Below are 19432 nucleotides of genomic sequence, written 5' to 3' on the forward strand. Positions count from 1 at the left end.
CTATTTATCATACGGAGGTTTCTCTTAGTAGCAGATAAAGGTGGAGGGTTAGGGACTGATACGTCAAGATGGCATATAATGCAGAGGTGATCTGATGCAAGTTCATGGTATACCAGGGAGGACGGTAGAATGTTATCATCAGGTCTATGAAGAATCCAGTCTAAAATATGACCATGATATATATCAGTCATCAATCCGAAATATGTTAGGATGGCCAGAGATACCACCTGTTTATCAAGGACCACGAGAACCAAAACGAGATTATTTCTCTATTAACGAAATAAAATTATAACAAGTCCAGATTATCAACAAAAAAAGTATCCGTGGAATACTGATTTTCGTCATCATTATCATATTCAACACAACCTTGATCCAATAAACTCTGATACATTTGTTGTTAATGAAGAAGAATTTAGATCAATTGCTAATGAAATGAAAGATGAACACATAACTATGTCCACAACATTAGTAAATTTATTTGAAATTATGTTTTGGAGTATCCTAATAGTGATATAAAAAGGAAAATCATTCAAACAATACAACATTGAAATCAAATTGTATCAGATCTTTAGTATGCTAACCGAAGTATTATTGAGCATATAAATGTTAGTGGTGTGTCAATAGACGAAGGTGGGGGGGGGAGAGAAGAATAAAAATATCCTTGAAGAGACTATTTACTAATTATTATAAAATAACCGAGGCAGATTTACTGAATTTTATATTACCAGGAGTTAATACCGACGAAATAAAAATATGGGACAAAGATATTATCGATGAATATTTTCAACAAATCTTTGAGTCATGGAGAAAAATAACCCCACCAGCAGGTATTCTCAAACATAACAATAATCTGTACGGTGGCGGCCATCATAGTTCACCGGGTATTGTTAATTTAACATCAACAATTGCATCTAATCTTGTATGCGATGCAATTGGTGGCAACTATCAAATAGCAAAAATATATTTTATACACATTTACACCCCAATTACCTCTTGGATATTTGATCGTACAAGAACCTATTAATCTAGTATATTTGCGATGTCATAATCCGGTATTATCAAGGATACATTTCAAACTTACTGATCAGTCCGGATATTTACTTGATTTACAAGATAAAACTCTGAATATAAATCTGTATGTGCGATCATAGATCTTCACGTTAGTCATTGATTCTCAATCCTGGTTCATAATCAGGGAAATAAAATATATATAACAAAATTTATTTTTTACTGATTCTCGCTCAGATTTCAGGTTATTGTTACTTAATCTTGACAAAGTCAAGGCAGTCATATTTTATAATTGATGGGTTAAAATGATACTTAAAATAACAAAAATCAGTCAGATTTTATAATTGATGGGGTAAAATTATACTTTCAATAACAAAGATCAGTCAGATTTTATAATTGGTGGGGAAAATAATACTCAAAATAATAAAAATCTCTTCGAAAACAGAAAAATAAAAAATTACATAATGATAATTTCATTCTTGACTTCGTCAAAAAAACAAATAAATATATCATAACGGAATTTATTTTTTAATGATCATCAATTAGATTTCATCAATCTATGACGGGTTTATTACCCAAAATATTTCCGATTATCAAACAAGTTCATGAAATTGATGGGTATATTACCCATAGTATTCAGGTTATCAAACAGTTTCATTAACACTTTTATGTTCAATAATTTTATTTTGATTTGATCGTTATTAATATTATTTCAGATTATTAGTCAAATTTCGTCAAATTGATGGGTATATTACCCACAATTTTTCCTATTATTAGTCAATTTCATTAACAATTTTATGTTCAATAATTTTATTATTGATTTTTTAATCGTTATTAATATTATTTCAGATTATCAAACAATTTCATCAAATTGTTGGGTGTATTACCCAAATTAAATCGGATTATCGAACAATTTGATCCAATTGATAGGTATATTACCCAAATTAAATCAGATTATCAGACAATTTCATCAAATTGATGGGTATATTACCAAAATTAAATAAGATTATCAAACAATTAATCAAATTGATTGGGCAAATAATACTCAAAATATTGAAAATGTCATCGAAAAAAGAAAAAAATAAAAAATCTCATAATAATTTCATCATTGAAGTTGTGAAGGAAGAAATAAATATATTATAACATAATTTTTTTAATGCTGATTCTCGTTCAGATTTCAGGTGAATGGTACTTAACAATCATGAAAATCAGTCAGGTGTTATAATTTGATAGGGTGATAGTTACTACAAATTCTTAAAATCCTACTAAAAGAGAAAACATAATAAATATTATCAGAATAAATATTATTTTCAGAATAAAATAAAAAATCTTATTCTTCACTGATTATTGAATTTTATAGGGTATATTCTACCCTTTATTGTGAAAATCAGTCAGATTTTATAATTTGATGGGGTATATGATACAAAAATCATGAAAATCCTTCTAAAAACAGAAATAACATAATGAATATTATTATCAAAATAAAAATTATTATTATTTTTATTTTTATTATTATTATTATTATTATTATTATTATTGAATGGGTCTTTACAAATCCGTTAAATTACTCACACACTTTCTAATTGATTTTGATGATTTTTTGATAAATTCTCATGATACACCGTCTGAAGTAACATTATCAGAATAAATATTATAATCCAAATAAATACTTTTATCAGAATAAAATTATTATTATTATTATTATTATTATTATTATTATTATTATTATTATTATTATTATCAGAATAAATATTATAATCTCAATCAGAACTATATAAAATAAATCTGATCATTTTCACAATCTGTTATACTAGACAAAGTTAAAACGATCGCTGCCATAATTTTCATTTTCACAATTACTGACACTGCTTTAATTTTCACGATCAGACATAATCTTTCTCAATTGCCTCACGCAAGTATTAATATTTGTTTGTTTTGTATTCGTTAGCTAATTCTGATCTAATTTTTTCAATTGCATGTGAGAGATGCGAATTTTTTAACTTCTGTATCTTTCACTGTCACTGAAACAAAGACTGTTGGATCAGCTTTATGAATCTATATTCTTCTGGTAGTGTATATCTTCAAACTATCATTATTGATTCAAAATCAGGATTTAGTTCGTGAGATATTTTTATGCTGTCGTATTTTAATTTTTTAATTGCAGAATAACATTAATATTTTCATAGTTCATTATATATATATAATATATAATTGTAAAAATGGGGTCCCTTCAGGTCTTTGAACCTTTTTCCATACGGTCTTTTGGTGAGACCTTTTTAATGGTCCTTTTGGCACCCCACGAGGCTTTTCTTTTTGGCTGACATTCTTTCTGAATGTTTTTTGTACCCTTCAGTGAGATTGAGAGCTCGCATCACGCTACAATTTATTTTTGGAGGCTCCAACTGCATAGACACCATCAGCGAATCCCAAAACAAAACGAAATTTTAGAGATTCAGAGGGTTATCTGGGCCTTTCAGTTTCATGCACACCCCTCTCACTGCAAAACGCACTCACCACTTTGTTCGACGTGGTGAGGAGGTGTACATGAAATCCTTGTGGCTGGAGCCCCCGCATTTTTAATGAAGTGGTGCGAAATACCGCCACCCTCGACAGTTTGTCAGTCTTGGGATTGGAACGCTAAACCTCGAGTATGAGAATCAGCTACGCTACAACTGAGCTACGTACCAACCTTGCATATATATGTTAGAAATTAGTATAAAGTTACCCATGCTGGATTCCTACAACTGATCATTATTATAACCACGGGGTGGATTTATTTTCCATTTTTCAGAACACATCGTATTAAAATAATCATATACTGTATATAATTCTGCCTTGGAATATGTCAGGATTGATATACATGTATTTCTGTATAACAGAGAGATCTAAAAATAACTACCGCATTACAAAGCGGGCGATTTTCTGAATTTATCAGAGATGAAATTAGAAGATGTAAATATCCTTTCACTAATCTGAAGTATTACAAAATTACATTACCTCACTGATATTAATTATCACACACAAATGGTTAAATTATTGTATATAATTAGTTACGACGACAAAAAATAATAATAGGTCAATTACGTAGTAACAAGCAAAATACATAATTACTCTACCGGAGAGAATTTAGCTTGACAGAGTTGTCTCCCTTCAACAATAATAAAATATTATTTTTGTTTATATTTCTTCGAAAAAGCTGATTTGGAAATATTATCTGTAACACGTTTTACAGAACGCGTGCTATTATCAAAATATTTTCTAGCTGCATTTATCGATGAAAATACCATTTCTTTGCCAGTTTTTGTATTTACAGACTTAATAATTTTTTCAATTTTTGTATGTTTTCCAGTTTTTCCAAATTTGCTGCTCTGACTTTGTGTGATGGCTCATAAATTATTTAAAGAGTTATTTTTCTTATCTAAATCAATATGATCGATCACAAGACCCTTTTCGATTAATCCATTCAAGCACTCGTATACAAATTTATGACAGGATTAGTGTTTATTCCTCTTAGTAATGAACATGAGGTAACCAGCATTAGTGGCATTACCAACTGTTTTTTTTATCGACATCGCCTGACATCACGAGATTCCTTATAATTCTTGATGATAGAATGTTTTACAAATTCTTTTTGCTCCATTATAAATAATAATATTATTTGTCTAAATGATTATTTTGAAAATCTGGTGAGATAATCTTCAGCATTACTTATAATCTTGTCATTGTTGTCGGTGTTATTGTTTTAATCATGATTTCTTTTCAGGTGTATGTATTTTTTTACCACCACATTGCACACAGAAATTTTGTTTTTCCTCTAACCCTAACACCACATGTCATTCACGGTTTTGGTCCATAACTCTCTCTTAGTACACTTTGTAAGTGAAGTCCAAATGATTTCCTTACGCAAGCTTTGTTACAATGAGTTGCAGAACCCATCATTGGCCATTTGCATTTATTCTTTGTTTGAATCATTATATATATAATTATATTTCAATTTAAATATATATTTGTCTTAATTATACTATGGAAGAATTTGAGATATTATCTACAATCGAGCCTTCTAGATCTAAATTCGATCTTGATATAAGAACCCCTGACCCACGAAGACGAGCTCTGGTTGATCACACGGAAACTTTGATTAAAAGTATTCATAACGCCAGGAAAGAATTTAGAAGAGTAGGTCCATCTAATGTGTGGCCAACATTCAAAATTATTAACGATACAAATGTTATTGATTCTACAATGAATGACCAACGAGCAGCTATGGTTATTAATTATCTCGATAATCAAAGCTATTTTTTCAGAGCAAAATTTATCGTGGGATTAGATGATACTTGGATTATTCGTGATAAACATGACCCCGTTCGTCTTCACACTGGAAATATTGTTACGTTGAATAAAAATTCCAAACCAGGAATGTTGACTGGTATTGACAAACTGTATTATGAAAGAGCGTATCCTGTGACCGTAGTTATTTTTGCAATATATCCGCTGAATGATAAACCCAACATTCATGATCTCAAACAAATGGAATTTTCAAAAATAAATCGTGTAGACGCACAAGTAATGAAACATTTTACAAATGTAATAAGTGGAAATAAATAAACTAACAGATCTACAATGTGAAAAAATAAACAAATGGGGTAAATCAGTCAAGGATAAAGGAGCTACAATAAATGATGTTGCTGAAATAGGAAATAAATTAAAATTCCCAATAACAGGAAAAACAATACCAGGAGAGATTTTATACGAATCAAAATATAAATCGAAAGGAACTCCAATAAATATCTTTGATTGTAATGAGTATACATGGACATCTGCAGTGACAATATTTCCACGAGATGGAGCTGTTATGTTCTATAACGGTGATGTATTTAATTTTATTAACTTACAAAAAGTAAGACTGATCCGGTATTGTTGTCGAGTTGTGTCGAATAAGGACACGGTGTATTATGGAATACCAGATACGATTATAAAATGTTATCTCAGTTGATATAGTTGCATGTCATCCCAGAAGTTTTCTTGGAGAGTGTTCTAAGTATTTTGAGCGATTTGGACATCCAACACACGAGATACCCAGAGTATCATAAACGGACCATTACTAAATTTTGACTTGACTGGATTTGCTTGTATCGAGTAATTTAAGTTTGCTGAAAATCTTCATCCAAGTTGTTATGTCTGGTTTGGCAATCACTTTTCAGAAAAAAACTGTGGGCTCCAACAGTATTATTACGGTATATGCTTGATGTAAAAATACTATGATTGATAACAGTAAGTGAAGCAATTATATCATATACTGTAGTCTGCAAGAACAAGTTTGGTTACCACAGCAAAAGAAATATTTTGATTATAAAAATCCTGATGTAACCGATTTTGAAAATAAAATAACAAAAGATCTTGGCAGAAAAATAATTGGTAAATTTACCCAAGGAGGATCACATGACCAGAAATGACATTGTACAAGATTGATTATAGATGATGCTGAACTAGATTTTATAATTACTGATACAACAAAGAGAAACATATTTATAAGTTGAGAAACAGTTTTCTTGCCTATTGGAACTAAATTTGGTACAATTATGAGTTATATTAATGGTGAGTCACCGCAGTTTACTCATTTTTAGATCTTCAATGCTCTCGTATGTTTTGACAAATTTATTATTGATGATAAACAGATTTTCTGAATTTGCCATTAGAGTTGCTATGGATTCATTTTATATCAATAAAGAACATGCAGGATTGTTAGAACAATGCATCATGGGGCGAATGGAGAATAAAACAAGAAACAATATTTAGTTATTCTGAATCTGCTGAGGTTGAAATGTTAAATATTTATTATGAAAGTAATAAAATATCAGAATCAACACCATCCATATATTATCTTGTCACCAGACATAAGACTATTTATCTTAATGGACTGGGTGGTTCTGGTAAAACGACATGTTTGACTGAGTTATTTCGTCAGAGTTCTTCAAACTATGTTGATATGGCTGTATTAACACCTACACACAGACTCGCCAGAGAAATGAACAAATTAAATCTCATACTTATCATAGCTTTCTTTGGTGCAAGGTGATACATGGACTCCTGAACGAATTGCTGAAAGATATATTCCAAGGATTATTATTTGGGATGAAATATGTAAAGTGTCACTAGAAACACAAAAAATATTTCTTGATTGGTTGTTGACAAAAAATACTGCTGTAATAATGTGTGGCGATCATGGTCAACTACCGCCTTTTGTTGGATTGTCTCCACATGAATGGCTGAAACAATTCATAGATTATTATGAAGAAATAAATGATGTTCATAGATCACTTGATCCAGAATTAAGAGAGTTTAAGAAATTAATCAGACTACAACCAAATAAAATTCAGTTGGAAATAATGCATGAAATAATTTCAGAAACACATATGAACAATAGGATTTGATAGTTGGAAGTAGAAAGATAGTTCGTGATATACTTCAACAACAATTATTTATGTTACGTAAGGAAAACTTTTCAAATCTACCCGTACAATTGTGTTATTGACCAGCAGATATGCGATGACAAAATATTGAAGTTGAAATACCAGGATTGTAAGAGAAACAAAATCTTGTGCTAAGTGGTATTGTTTTAGTTCCAGTCACTGTTGTTGAGAGCGTATTAACACCTGACACAGTCAGGGACAAAACTCTGTGGACTCTAGGATATGCTATAGTGATTCATTCATCTCAAGGATTAACTATTTCTGATATTATTATTTGGATTGTTGATGATTGTATCGACTGGTCAAATTTAGTTTATCTCGCAGTGTCTCAAGTCTGAAGAATATCTCAGCTGCAGAGGGTTATCATAGACTTTACAGAAAATAATAATCAAACTGTTACTGACAATATCGATGATGTAGTAAGAAAAAATTGGTTAGTTATAAACATTGTGACAATAAAAATAAATGCAACACTGAAACAACAGCAAAATAATCATTGTGCGAGCTGTAACACAGTAATGTTGTGGCAGTATTCAAATAATAATCCAAGACAATTTACAGTAGACAGAATTAATAGTAATTTTGGTCATACGTGTGAAAATGTGATGCTAACCTGTCTAATGAATGTAATTGACATCGAGGTGCTAGTTTACAAAAGTGAACATAGTGGTAATTGTGTGTCTTCAGGAATTACTTGTAATTGTTCACATAATCAGTCGCTCTTTTTTTACCACCTTCAAGTACACCGGGTTCATATAAATATCTTACAGTCACATTATCTAGTACTGGTTGTTTTGAAAAGGAGTCATGTTGTTGTATTGGTATATGTCTTTTTGTAATTGTATTGATGGGTTTCATAGAAATTGCATGAGTAATTTCATTATTTAATGCAGCTGTCACACTTGGTAATCTTGCAACCCATTTGGGGGATCTCATATCTTTCTGAATTATTTCTTTCACATATTGATATTCAAACAATCTCTCAGCAAGTGTTCAATTAAATCGTTCAACAATCGCCTGATCATGATGAATTGCAGTACGTCCTTGTCTACTTTTGACATTATGTATTTTCATTAGAGATGATACTGCACCAAGAAATTCTTTGCCAGGATCAACATGTAGTAACTGTGGCCATTGCAAGGGTAATCATTGATTAATTCATTCAAAAACAGATACAACTTCAGCTGGTGTTTTAGTTGATAGTATTTCTGCTTCTTTAGAACACTGGTAGATAAATTTGCCATCCCTGTTGTGCTAACAAATTTGCAGCAACAGAACGTGTAACATTTGCAGCATCAGCAAGTTTATTAAATCACTACCCCTCCAATATCCTCTTGGGCTATAATAAATTGTTCCCATTATAATAATAATAATTGGTTGATTAATTACTGGCCCCTAATACTAGTTTATCTTTCATTGCAGATCTTGTCAGCCAATTAGCTAATGATTTTCTGAAAGATTTATTTTTATGGAATTTAATGAGTGAATCAACTTCACTTCTGCAATAAGTCATTGTTGTAAATCCTTATTTTTATATGCTACGTCATGAACGTGATTTGCTTGATCAATCACATTTACTGGAAACTCTCCAGGTCTTGGTTGATCTTGCTCATCAAGTCAGATATCAAGTCAAGTTCCAGGACTGCAATAATTATATCCGGGAAGATGTTTTTCTCCTGGATACTTAGCTCCTGTAGCACCTGGTAATTTTCCTAATGAAGCAGTGGTATCACCACCTGTCTTGAGACAAAATAAATATATATTTTTTGTACCACATTTTACACATTTACCTGTAAGTGTTTGCTTTTTATTTTCTGTTATTGTTGTTGTTAATCTTCTTGTGGGGGTGGAAGCTCTACATCAAACATAATATAAATCCATATTATTTATCATATTTGTATAACATGGATGTCATTGATTTTGTCAGCTACATGAAAGCAAGAAAAAGTAAAACATATTTCAGCATTACTGAATTCCATCAGAATGATAATAATAGGTCCATCCAGATCGGGTAAAACACAATTACTGCTTAATTTGATAATGAGATGGCTCAAGTGGGATAAATTATATTTAGTGGCACCATCTGTAGATGATCAGAGATGCTATGATGTACATAAAGATTTTAATGAAGAAGCTAAGTCATTGAATGAAGACGGTAATAATATTATTTATTTTATCACCGATATTGCTGAAGCCCCATCCATGGATGACCTCTATGGATTTATTAATAATCTTGTACTATACAATGATGTGATGCTGGACAAACAGTTGAATCCAGCTCAGATATTTTCTTGAGGCAGACACAAAAACACAGACATGATTGATGTTACTCAGTGATATACACAAATCGCTAAAGTGAGAAGAGATAACTGCAATATATTAGTTGTGTTTAATGGAGGCGATACACATAAACATTCATCAGACCTGGTGTTCAGTGGACATGGACATCATTAAGTTCAAAAACTTCTTTTCAAAAGCACAATCTACTCCACATGGATTTATAACAATATATTTACATGATCCTCAATCATGATATCGTATAGGTCTTAATATATTTAGAAAAACACAAACAACAAAAATGAAGTAGCAAAAAGAACTAATCCAATTAGAGAACTCTCGGTTTTGGTTAGAGACTTCGGTTTGACATTATTGACCTTATATTTTTCATTTTTTTTGTATGAAATTTTATTTTTCATAAATTAACTTTAAAGCAAGTGGTCTGTTCACCCTCTCTGCTGCTAAAACAGTGTTTGATTTTGTATTAGAAGCTCATTGCCAAAACAATGAGTCCACTTTAGTATTTGTCAACTAGAATTCAGTAATCTATGCAAACAATAATGTTGATGAAAATGTTTATATTTTATTTGACAGTGAGACTCTCAGAGTAGTTTATTTATAGATAACATCAAGCTGAAAAAAAATTGTACTATTCAGAAGTCAACTTTTAAATTCTCTTTTTATCAGAATTCTATGATATGGATGGAAATGCATTTATTTTCAATGTACTATATGTATATCAAAAGTAATTATTTTCATAGGAAACACTACTACATGTACATACAAGGTAATTCTTTTCATATTAAACACTACTACATGTACATACAAGGTAATTATTTTCATAGGAAACACTATTACATGTACATACAAGGTAATTATTTTCATAGGAAACACTATTACATATACATACAAGGTAATTATTTTCATAGGAAACACTATTACATGTACATACAAGGTAATTATTTTCATAGGAAACACTATTACATGTACATACAAGGTAATTCTTTTCATATTAAACACTACTACATGTACATACAAGGTAATTATTTTCATAGGAAACACTACTACATGTACATACAAGGTAATTATTTTCATAGGAAACACTATTACATGTACATACAAGGTAATTATTTTCATAGGAAACACTATTACATGTACATACAAGGTAATTCTTTTCATATTAAACACTACTACATGTACATACAAGGTAATTATTTTCATATTAAACACTACTACATGTACATACAAGGTAATTATTTTCATATTAAACACTACTACATGTACATACAAGGTAATTATTTTCATATTAAACACTATTACATGTACATACAAGGTAATTATTTTCATAGGAAACACTACTACATGTACATACAAGGTAATTATTTTCATAGGAAACACTACTACATGGACATACAAGGTAATTATTTTCATAGGAAACACTATTACATATACATACAAGGTAATTATTTTCATAGGAAACACTACTACATTGTCAATAAAATAACTAAGGAAACACTACTATATAACAGATCTAGTGCTCAACATGTCAGTGCTGAGACACTTCTGACACTTTGTTGAAGTTGAAAAATTATTGAAGTGGGTGAATTATATTAAGGTATTTAAGCCTCAAAACGTTAACTCCTGAAATCAGTTCTCTATTCTTTCAATTATGTCAATAAATTTCTTTGGTTGGCAGGAAAGCCTGTCATGAGACACCACTACCATGACAGATGACTTGTCATGAGAGACCACTACCATGACAGATGACTTGTTATGAGAGACCACTACCATGACAGATGACTTGTCATGAGAGACCACTATCATGACAGATAACTTGTCATGAGAGACCACTACCATGACAGATGACTTGTCATGAGAGACCACTACCATGATGAATGACTTGTCATGAGAAACAATTTGTCTTGAAAGACCGTTATGTTTGTCAGAAGGGATGGTCTTTCAAGACAGATTCTACTGTTACAAATTTGATATATCATTCAAAATAGTTATATATATATATATATATATATATATATATATATATATATATATATATATATATATATATATATATATATATATATATATATATATATATATATATATATATATATATATATATATATATATCAGTTCCCTAACATGGGAGGTTACTCTGCCAATAAGTTGATCAAGCAATAGATATTTCACATACAAAGTTGAACTTGTTGGTACATAGTTCATCACTCCATAGGTGATCAAAGTCCTTATTAAGGGCCACACACTGAGACAGAGTTTCATTTGGTTCTCTAGAGGCCCACTTGATGAAAGTAAAAGGTCTCATATGCAGCTGGGATGTCCACATCCACTGCTTTGTCTTTGAGACAAAAGTCCCACTTGTCCACCATCCCAATGCATCACGATAATCTGCAAACAGATTTGGCAGAACTCATAATTATATATAGATAGCTTAAAAATTATATATAGATAGCATACAAATTATAATTATATATAGACAGCATACAAATTACATTCTCAGGGTACCAATAACCTATCAATATTTATTGCGTAATAAAAAAAATTACCCCATGTTATGATTTTAGGGATATTGTGATCTCCTCTGTCCATCCAACCATAACTGTGTTTCCTTCTAAACTGTTGTATGGAAAATTCACCAAACTTGATAGATAAGTTTCCCATATGAGAGCCATCTGGAAGAGCAGTACAACTTTAAGCCCATTCCTGGGGTTGTGGGAGAAGGTCAAAGGTTCAGTGTGAAATACTCAGCAAATGCAATTATTGTAACATTTGTAAATATAATTTGGTTGAAAAGTTGTACAAACATCCTCTGGGTGAGAGTCAAGAGGTGTGGGATGGAGGAAGAGTATGTTTTACAAAGAATGATATCAATCATGTGCCATGGTTAAAAGGCAAAATATGTTTGCTTTCACATCAGCTAGTAATAGGAGAGGGTGTATTACAACACATCAGCACAATCATGGTTATGTGTTACAAAGTACACAAAAAAAGGAATAAAAGGGTAAAATTCTTGAAATACCCAAGTTAGACTTTGATGCAAGCCATACTCTTTTAGACAGTCCAGAACTTTCTAAACTAGAACATCGCTAGATGAGCCCCATTGCAAATAACTTTACCTGCAGCAGAAAGCATCTGGCCAATTTTATATCCCATGCAGAAGGGGGATAATATCTTTAAACAGAATGAAGATTACAATTTTGATTTTGTTTCCTCACTTATAAAGAATGGAACTTCCAGAAACCATAACTATTACACAGCAAATTGCCATCAATCCATTTTTGATAGATTTTCATTTTAGTATGTTAAACAGTTTTTTTTAGGTTTGTCTTTGTCAACTGACTTTACATACTGATATTCAGCTATTATATGAAGTAAAAGCAGCTGATCTCAGTTATTACTAATTGTTTTATTTTAATATTTGAATTGCAAGGATTTAATTTAGGTTAATGTCAGTATACCTAAGAAAAAGATGGAAGTGATAAATATTTACAGGATTCTGAGACATTAAGAAATTTTTGTAAATATGTTACAAATAAAACAATTTTATTTTCACAAGAAAGTATACCTGTTTAACTTAGTCTACATTTTGCCTCAAAATAACACAATTTGGTTTGCAGAAAATAAATATACCTTACCTGGGTTATTCTTAATTAGAAATGTTACAATATAATGTTCCTTGAGTGTATCCAGGGTGACTAAGTCACCATCAAAGGCAGCACAATAATCCCGGGCCTCGAACCATGTTGTATTGAATGTTGAAAATAAATAACAATATGGCCATTTTTCCACAGTCTGAAATCCAGGAGGACATATGCCATCATTTTGGCTTCCACTGGTACGCTTTGACTGTTTTGTTAGGACATCATCAACAATGGCTTCCATTTTCCGAACACCCCTCAGCACTCTTGTTGACAAATGTTCCATGTTCTTGGACAATTTGTGATCCATTCTCTTGAGTTTATGCAAGATGGCATCATTTTCAGTGGAGGCTGCCTGCAACTGTACTGTTTCTGTTGATCTCTTTCTTCGAATTCCAGTATGATCCTTTGTGTTATCTATGAGGTCACATTTGGGATCTCTTGTCATTGTTAATGTATAATTGCAGTTTGGGGAGAGTAGAAGGCTACATGTTTGTTGTTTAACCAAACTGTTGTCAATATCAATGTTATTTCCAAAATGGAATGAAAATGCTAGCATAAGCAGCGCTGTTAATGATTTTAACAACTGATCCATTTGACTGTAGCAGACTTGGTGCTGTTACAGAAATAAGCATTCAAGTTGTGCACAAAACTGAGATACACAGTCTTTAAAATTTATCTTCTACTCTTACTAATTTGTAGCTCATGTTACATTTAATGTTGCTAACAGTGAAAATGATATTCGGTTGTCCTGGAGTCTCTTAATTAAGTTTCATTGTAAACACTAATGCACAGCTGGTCTAACAATAATTAATATAATACATGCCATTCCTTGAAAATCGATTTTGCACAATTTCAAAAGCAAACTGTTTCTTCTCACCACTGAGAGCAAAAAGGAAAGCTGTATAAAATTGTGTGTCTGTATTGAAATATATGCATGTAGTACTAATAGGAGAATACAGCTTGTAAACATGTTTCTCTGGTGAATTTGTTTCACTTGATTTGAATTTACTCATAGTTAATGAATATCTACTTAAAACATAAAGAACATGTCACCTTTACTACTATAATCAGTATTACTATTATCCAACTTGACACAAATTGTGAAATTTAAATCAAATGAGATGACACTAGAGTTGACCATGATATATGGTAATATTATATCAGTTGGGTCTAGGTCTTGCAAACTCCCATTTCAGAAACAGTTTTTTTGCCAGGTATATGTTAGACAATATTACTTTGTCTGTGTTTTCAGATCTTTTCTGGTACAGCATATCATTTTGCAATAAATATTCAAATCAGTAATGCAGAAATCAAGCCAAATTTAATCCTGTTTTAGCATTCTGGTATGTGTTTCATCAAGGTGAAAATAAGTTCCACAAATCTAACAACCAGTGCTAGTGGGAAGGTTGTTTAGAGCCATTTTTAGGTGTGGACATTTTCATGCAAAATGTCCATATCTGCATAAGTGCCACAACTACTCCAGTGTAGAACACTAGGTAAATACAGAGTCCCTGTAAAGTTATGGATAAGCAAGGCAAATGTACAGTTATAATTGATTCACATCAGAATAGCAAAGAAACAAAGCATGTAATATAATTATGTTTGTATATTAACACATATTCAGTTGTGAATTATATAGACTTATATCTGCTGTTGCATAATACACTTGGTCCAGCAGAGCTAGGTTTGATTTATTCACATGAAATTATTTAATAGAACATACTGCATATTGTGACTGGTCCTGCAGATCCAGATTTGATTTATTCACATGAAATTATTTAATAGAACATACTGCATATTGTGACTGGTCCAGCAGATCTAGGTTTGATTTATCCACATGAAATTATTTAATAGAACATACTGCATATTGTGACTGGTCCAGCAGATCTAGGTTTGATTTATCCACATGAAATTATTTAATAGAACATACTGCATATTGTGACTGGTCCAGCAGATCTAGATATGATTTATTCACATGAAATTATTTAATAGAACAGACTGCATATTGTGACTTGTCCAGCAGATCTAGGTATGATTTGTTCACATGAAATTATTTAATAGAACAGACTGCATATTTTGACTGGTCTAGCAGATCTAGGTATGATTTGTTCACATGAAATTATTTAATAGAACATACAGCATAGACCCAGATCTGTAACCACATAATGTGACTGGTCCAGCAGCTCAAAGTCTCATTTATTTACTTGAATTCATATGTCATTTAATAGAACAGACTGCATAGACCCATATTTGTCACAACATACTATGGCTGGTCCAGCAGATCTTGGTCTAAGCCATTCACTATAGATCAGCTAATTAAACAAGCAATGTAGATACCAGGCTGTTGGCATGTTATGCAGTATTGCAAGTCTGAGTCTTTGTTGTTTGCAGCTGTGTGCACAACATATAAACAAATATATAGTAGTCACCAAGAAATCAAAAGATGTCCCAATGTTCACAAGTATCATTTTGGTGCCCCCACCCTTCCCAGGATACTGTCCGAAACAATGGTATGAAGTTATTACCTACTTTTGTTCCCTTTCATTACTTTTGAAGCAAATGATGTCAGATTTGCTGTTGATTGATTTTAATTAAAAGCAGTAATACAGATAAGAAATTGTTACTGAATTTGAGAATTTTACATTCCTGATTTTGTAAAATTGTGTGTAGCAGTTTTAAGGAATGAAAGAATTCAAAAGAACATGACATAATAAATAGCAAGCAAATACTTCTTCCACTACTGTGATGATATCTTTATTTAAAAAACTATTCTTTTTTATACAATTTAGGTGGATGTAAGTATTCATGCATGAATTGGGCAACTTTTTAACTTTAGTTTATTGCATTTTCAATTTATATATCTGCATTTTCAATTTATAAATATCTGCAGTTTCAATTTATAAATATCTGCATTTTTTAGTTTATAAATATCTGCATTTTTTAGTTTATAAATATCTGCAGGTTGTGGGTGCTTGCCATGCCTCCCATCTCTTTGATTACATGCAGTAAATCTCCTTCCTCCCCACTGCCTTACCTGTTTTGATTTCTACTGGACATAGTTTAGCTTCTAATCAACTTTTCACCATATAATAGAAGTAATTATAGTATCCTAACTTTCACAGGCACCCATTTTCCCTACCGTATTTATAATGCTTATGTCATTGCAAAGGTCATGAACCGAGACTTGTGCATACATTAATTATTGGCAGGTGTTTGGTCTTTGCCATTTGCATTTGACAGTGACATGAGCAAATACATTATTAAATTACCCTAGAGTATTTAGCTGATGATAATTAGCCAATGTTTGATCCATATGTAGTCAATTTTGGCAAATTTTTATTTTACAAAGTCCAGACTAATGATTAGTCCACACTCAACATTTCAACAAATTTACAATGGTTTGTTCCCTGAGCTAATCATTGAACAAATGTTATTCTTTTGCTGCTGACATGGTTTAGTTGTACTAACCTACATGTCAGTATTTCTTCCATTCAGTAACACTCACATTGCTGCCTGACATGGTTCAGTTATAATAACTTACAGGTCACTGTTTCTTCCATTCAGTAACACTTCCATTGCTGCCTGACATGGTTTAGTTGTATTAACCTACACGTCACTGTTTCTTCCATTCAGTAACACTTCCATTGCTGCCTGACATGGTTTAGTTGTACTAACCTACAGGTCAATGTTTCTTCCATTCAGTAACACTTCCATTGCTGCCTGACATGGTTTAGTTGTACTAACCTACATGTCACTGTTTCTTCCATTTGGTAACACTCACATTGCTGCCTGACATGGTTTAGTTGTACTAACCTACAGGTCACTGTTTCTTCCATTCAGTAACACTTCCATTGCTGCCTGACATGGTTCAGTTGTAATAACCTACACGTCACTGTTTCTTCAATTCAGTAACACTTCCATTGCTGCCTGACATGGTTTAGTTGTAATAACCTACACATCACTGTTTCTTCAATTCAGTAACACTTCCATTGCTGCCTGACATGGTTTAGTTGTAATAACCTACACGTCACTGTTTCTTCCATTCAGTAACACTTCCATTGCTGCCTGACATGGTTTAGTTGTACTAACCTACATGTCAGTATTTCTTCCATTCACTAACACTCACATTGCTGCCTGACATGGTTTAGTTGTACTAACCTACAGGTCACTGTTTCTTCCATTCAGTAACACTTCCATTGCTGCCTGACATGGTTCAGTTATAATAACCTACAGGTCACTGTTTCTTCCATTCAGTAACACTTCCATTGCTGCCTGACATGGTTTAGTTGTACTAACCTACATGTCAATGTTTCTTCCATTCAGTAACACTTCCATTGCTGCCTGACATGGTTTAGTTGTACTAACCTACAGGTCAATGTTTCTTCCATTCAGTAACACTCACATTGCTGCCTGACATGGTTTAGTTGTACTAACCTACATGTCACTGTTTCTTCCATTTGGTAACATTCACATTGCTGCCTGACATGGTTTAGTTGTACTAACCTACAGGTGACTGTTTCTTCCATTTGGTAACACTCACATTGCTGCCTGACATGGTTTAGTTGTACTAAACTACAGGTCACTGTTTCTTCCATTCAGTAACACTCACATTGCTGCCTGACATGGTTTAGTTGTACTAAGCTACAGGTCACTGTTTCTTCCATTTGGTAACACTCACATTGCTGCCTGACATGGTTTAGTTGTACTAAACTACAGGTCACTGTTTCTTCCATTCAGTAACACTCACATTGCTGCCTGACATGGTTTAGTTGTACTAATGTACAGGTCACTGTTTCTTCCAACAGGTAGGTATTTGTCTCATTCAGAAGGTTTGGCTAAGTAACATACTCCCCTTGCTGCAGACAGGGTCTATAATTTTGTACTGATATTCAGGTCACTGTTCTTCTTGTCAACAGGTATGTGCCTTATTTCCATAGGGTTTGGGTTAAGTGACAATATTTTTTAAATGCAAAGAATCAGGTCCTGTCTAGTACATGGTCTAACACAGCATGACCTTTTTACCCCAATATACTCCAACATGCTACTCCAATCTCCAACATGCTACTCCAATAATCGTAAAAATTATAATATGGTCCAAAACATCATTGATTTTTGGACAAATTTTTGGTATGTATCTTTCATCTTATGAATAAACTAAAAATCAATACTTATGTATTTTATTTATAAGACAAATTCATGATTATCTGTTAAGTAAAACAATATGATAAACTTGTACCCAAATAAATTATTATGTTTTGAAATTAATTATAGTAACAACATTCCAAAGTGATGACTAGTAGTGAAATTGGCAAAAGTATTTGATTAATGAGAAGACACTTACCAAACAAACTGTAAACAACTCTACCTTACTCCATCGCTTCATTGGTGATGTGTCAAAAGCACATCATGAAAAATATATGCTTTTATGAAGTCATTCTAGAAAATTACACTTCAGCATTTGTTAGTGCTATTCAGCACTTTGGAAACAAACAAAAATACCTCGATTTATGGCTTGGACAATCTGCAGAATTAGATTTAAAAGGTACTGATTTTCTGAAGTCTACACATTTTGAAATGTATGTAGAACCTTTACTCCAACATATTGTGCTTTTACTCAGCAAAACTGAAACATAAATATTAACTTACGCATCTTCAGTCTTTTGAAAGGAAACACTTGTTATTTTTTAGATATATTTTTATTGTTTAAGTCAACCATATAACTCATTACAAATCTATGTATATTTTTACATGCACTGATACTATTTACTTTACTCTTTTCCTTTCTTTTATTTCTTTCAAGTAAATTATAACTGTAATTTAATAAACACATGATATATGTAAATATCATAATAAAATCCATTTTACATCATAAGTATTTTGCAAGATTTGTCCAGAAAGCTTTGTTAATTCATTTCAGACTTGATCATATCAAACAAAGACAAAACATAAACCAGCAATAATAGGACATTTTCTATCACAAACCCAAAATGAGTCATGAAATAACATCTGTTTAATTAA

The 19432-nt window shown here is 31.9% G+C and overlaps 2 protein-coding genes across 2 annotated transcripts in view; one reads left to right on the forward strand and one right to left on the reverse strand.

Annotated features, from left to right (window-relative positions):
- The window catches only part of LOC149802116 (adhesion G protein-coupled receptor V1-like), a 513020-nt gene that overhangs the window by 213417 nt on the left and 280171 nt on the right, over positions 1-19432 (forward strand). The window lies entirely within an intron of this gene.
- LOC149802117 (asialoglycoprotein receptor 1-like) lies at positions 9626-14153 on the reverse strand. Its single transcript, XM_089954387.1, has 2 exons — positions 13409-14153; positions 9626-12161 (listed from the first exon to the last, which is right to left on the reverse strand). The coding sequence occupies exons 1-2, from the start codon at positions 14004-14006 to the stop codon at positions 11926-11928; spliced, it is 834 nt and encodes a 277-aa protein (XP_089810513.1). The 5' UTR covers positions 14007-14153; the 3' UTR covers positions 9626-11925.

This window comes from Sinohyriopsis cumingii, chromosome 4 (genome assembly GCF_028554795.1).
Source record: "Sinohyriopsis cumingii isolate HCF-2022 chromosome 4, ASM2855479v2, whole genome shotgun sequence".
NCBI classification, from domain to species: Eukaryota; Metazoa; Mollusca; class Bivalvia; order Unionida; family Unionidae; genus Sinohyriopsis; species Sinohyriopsis cumingii.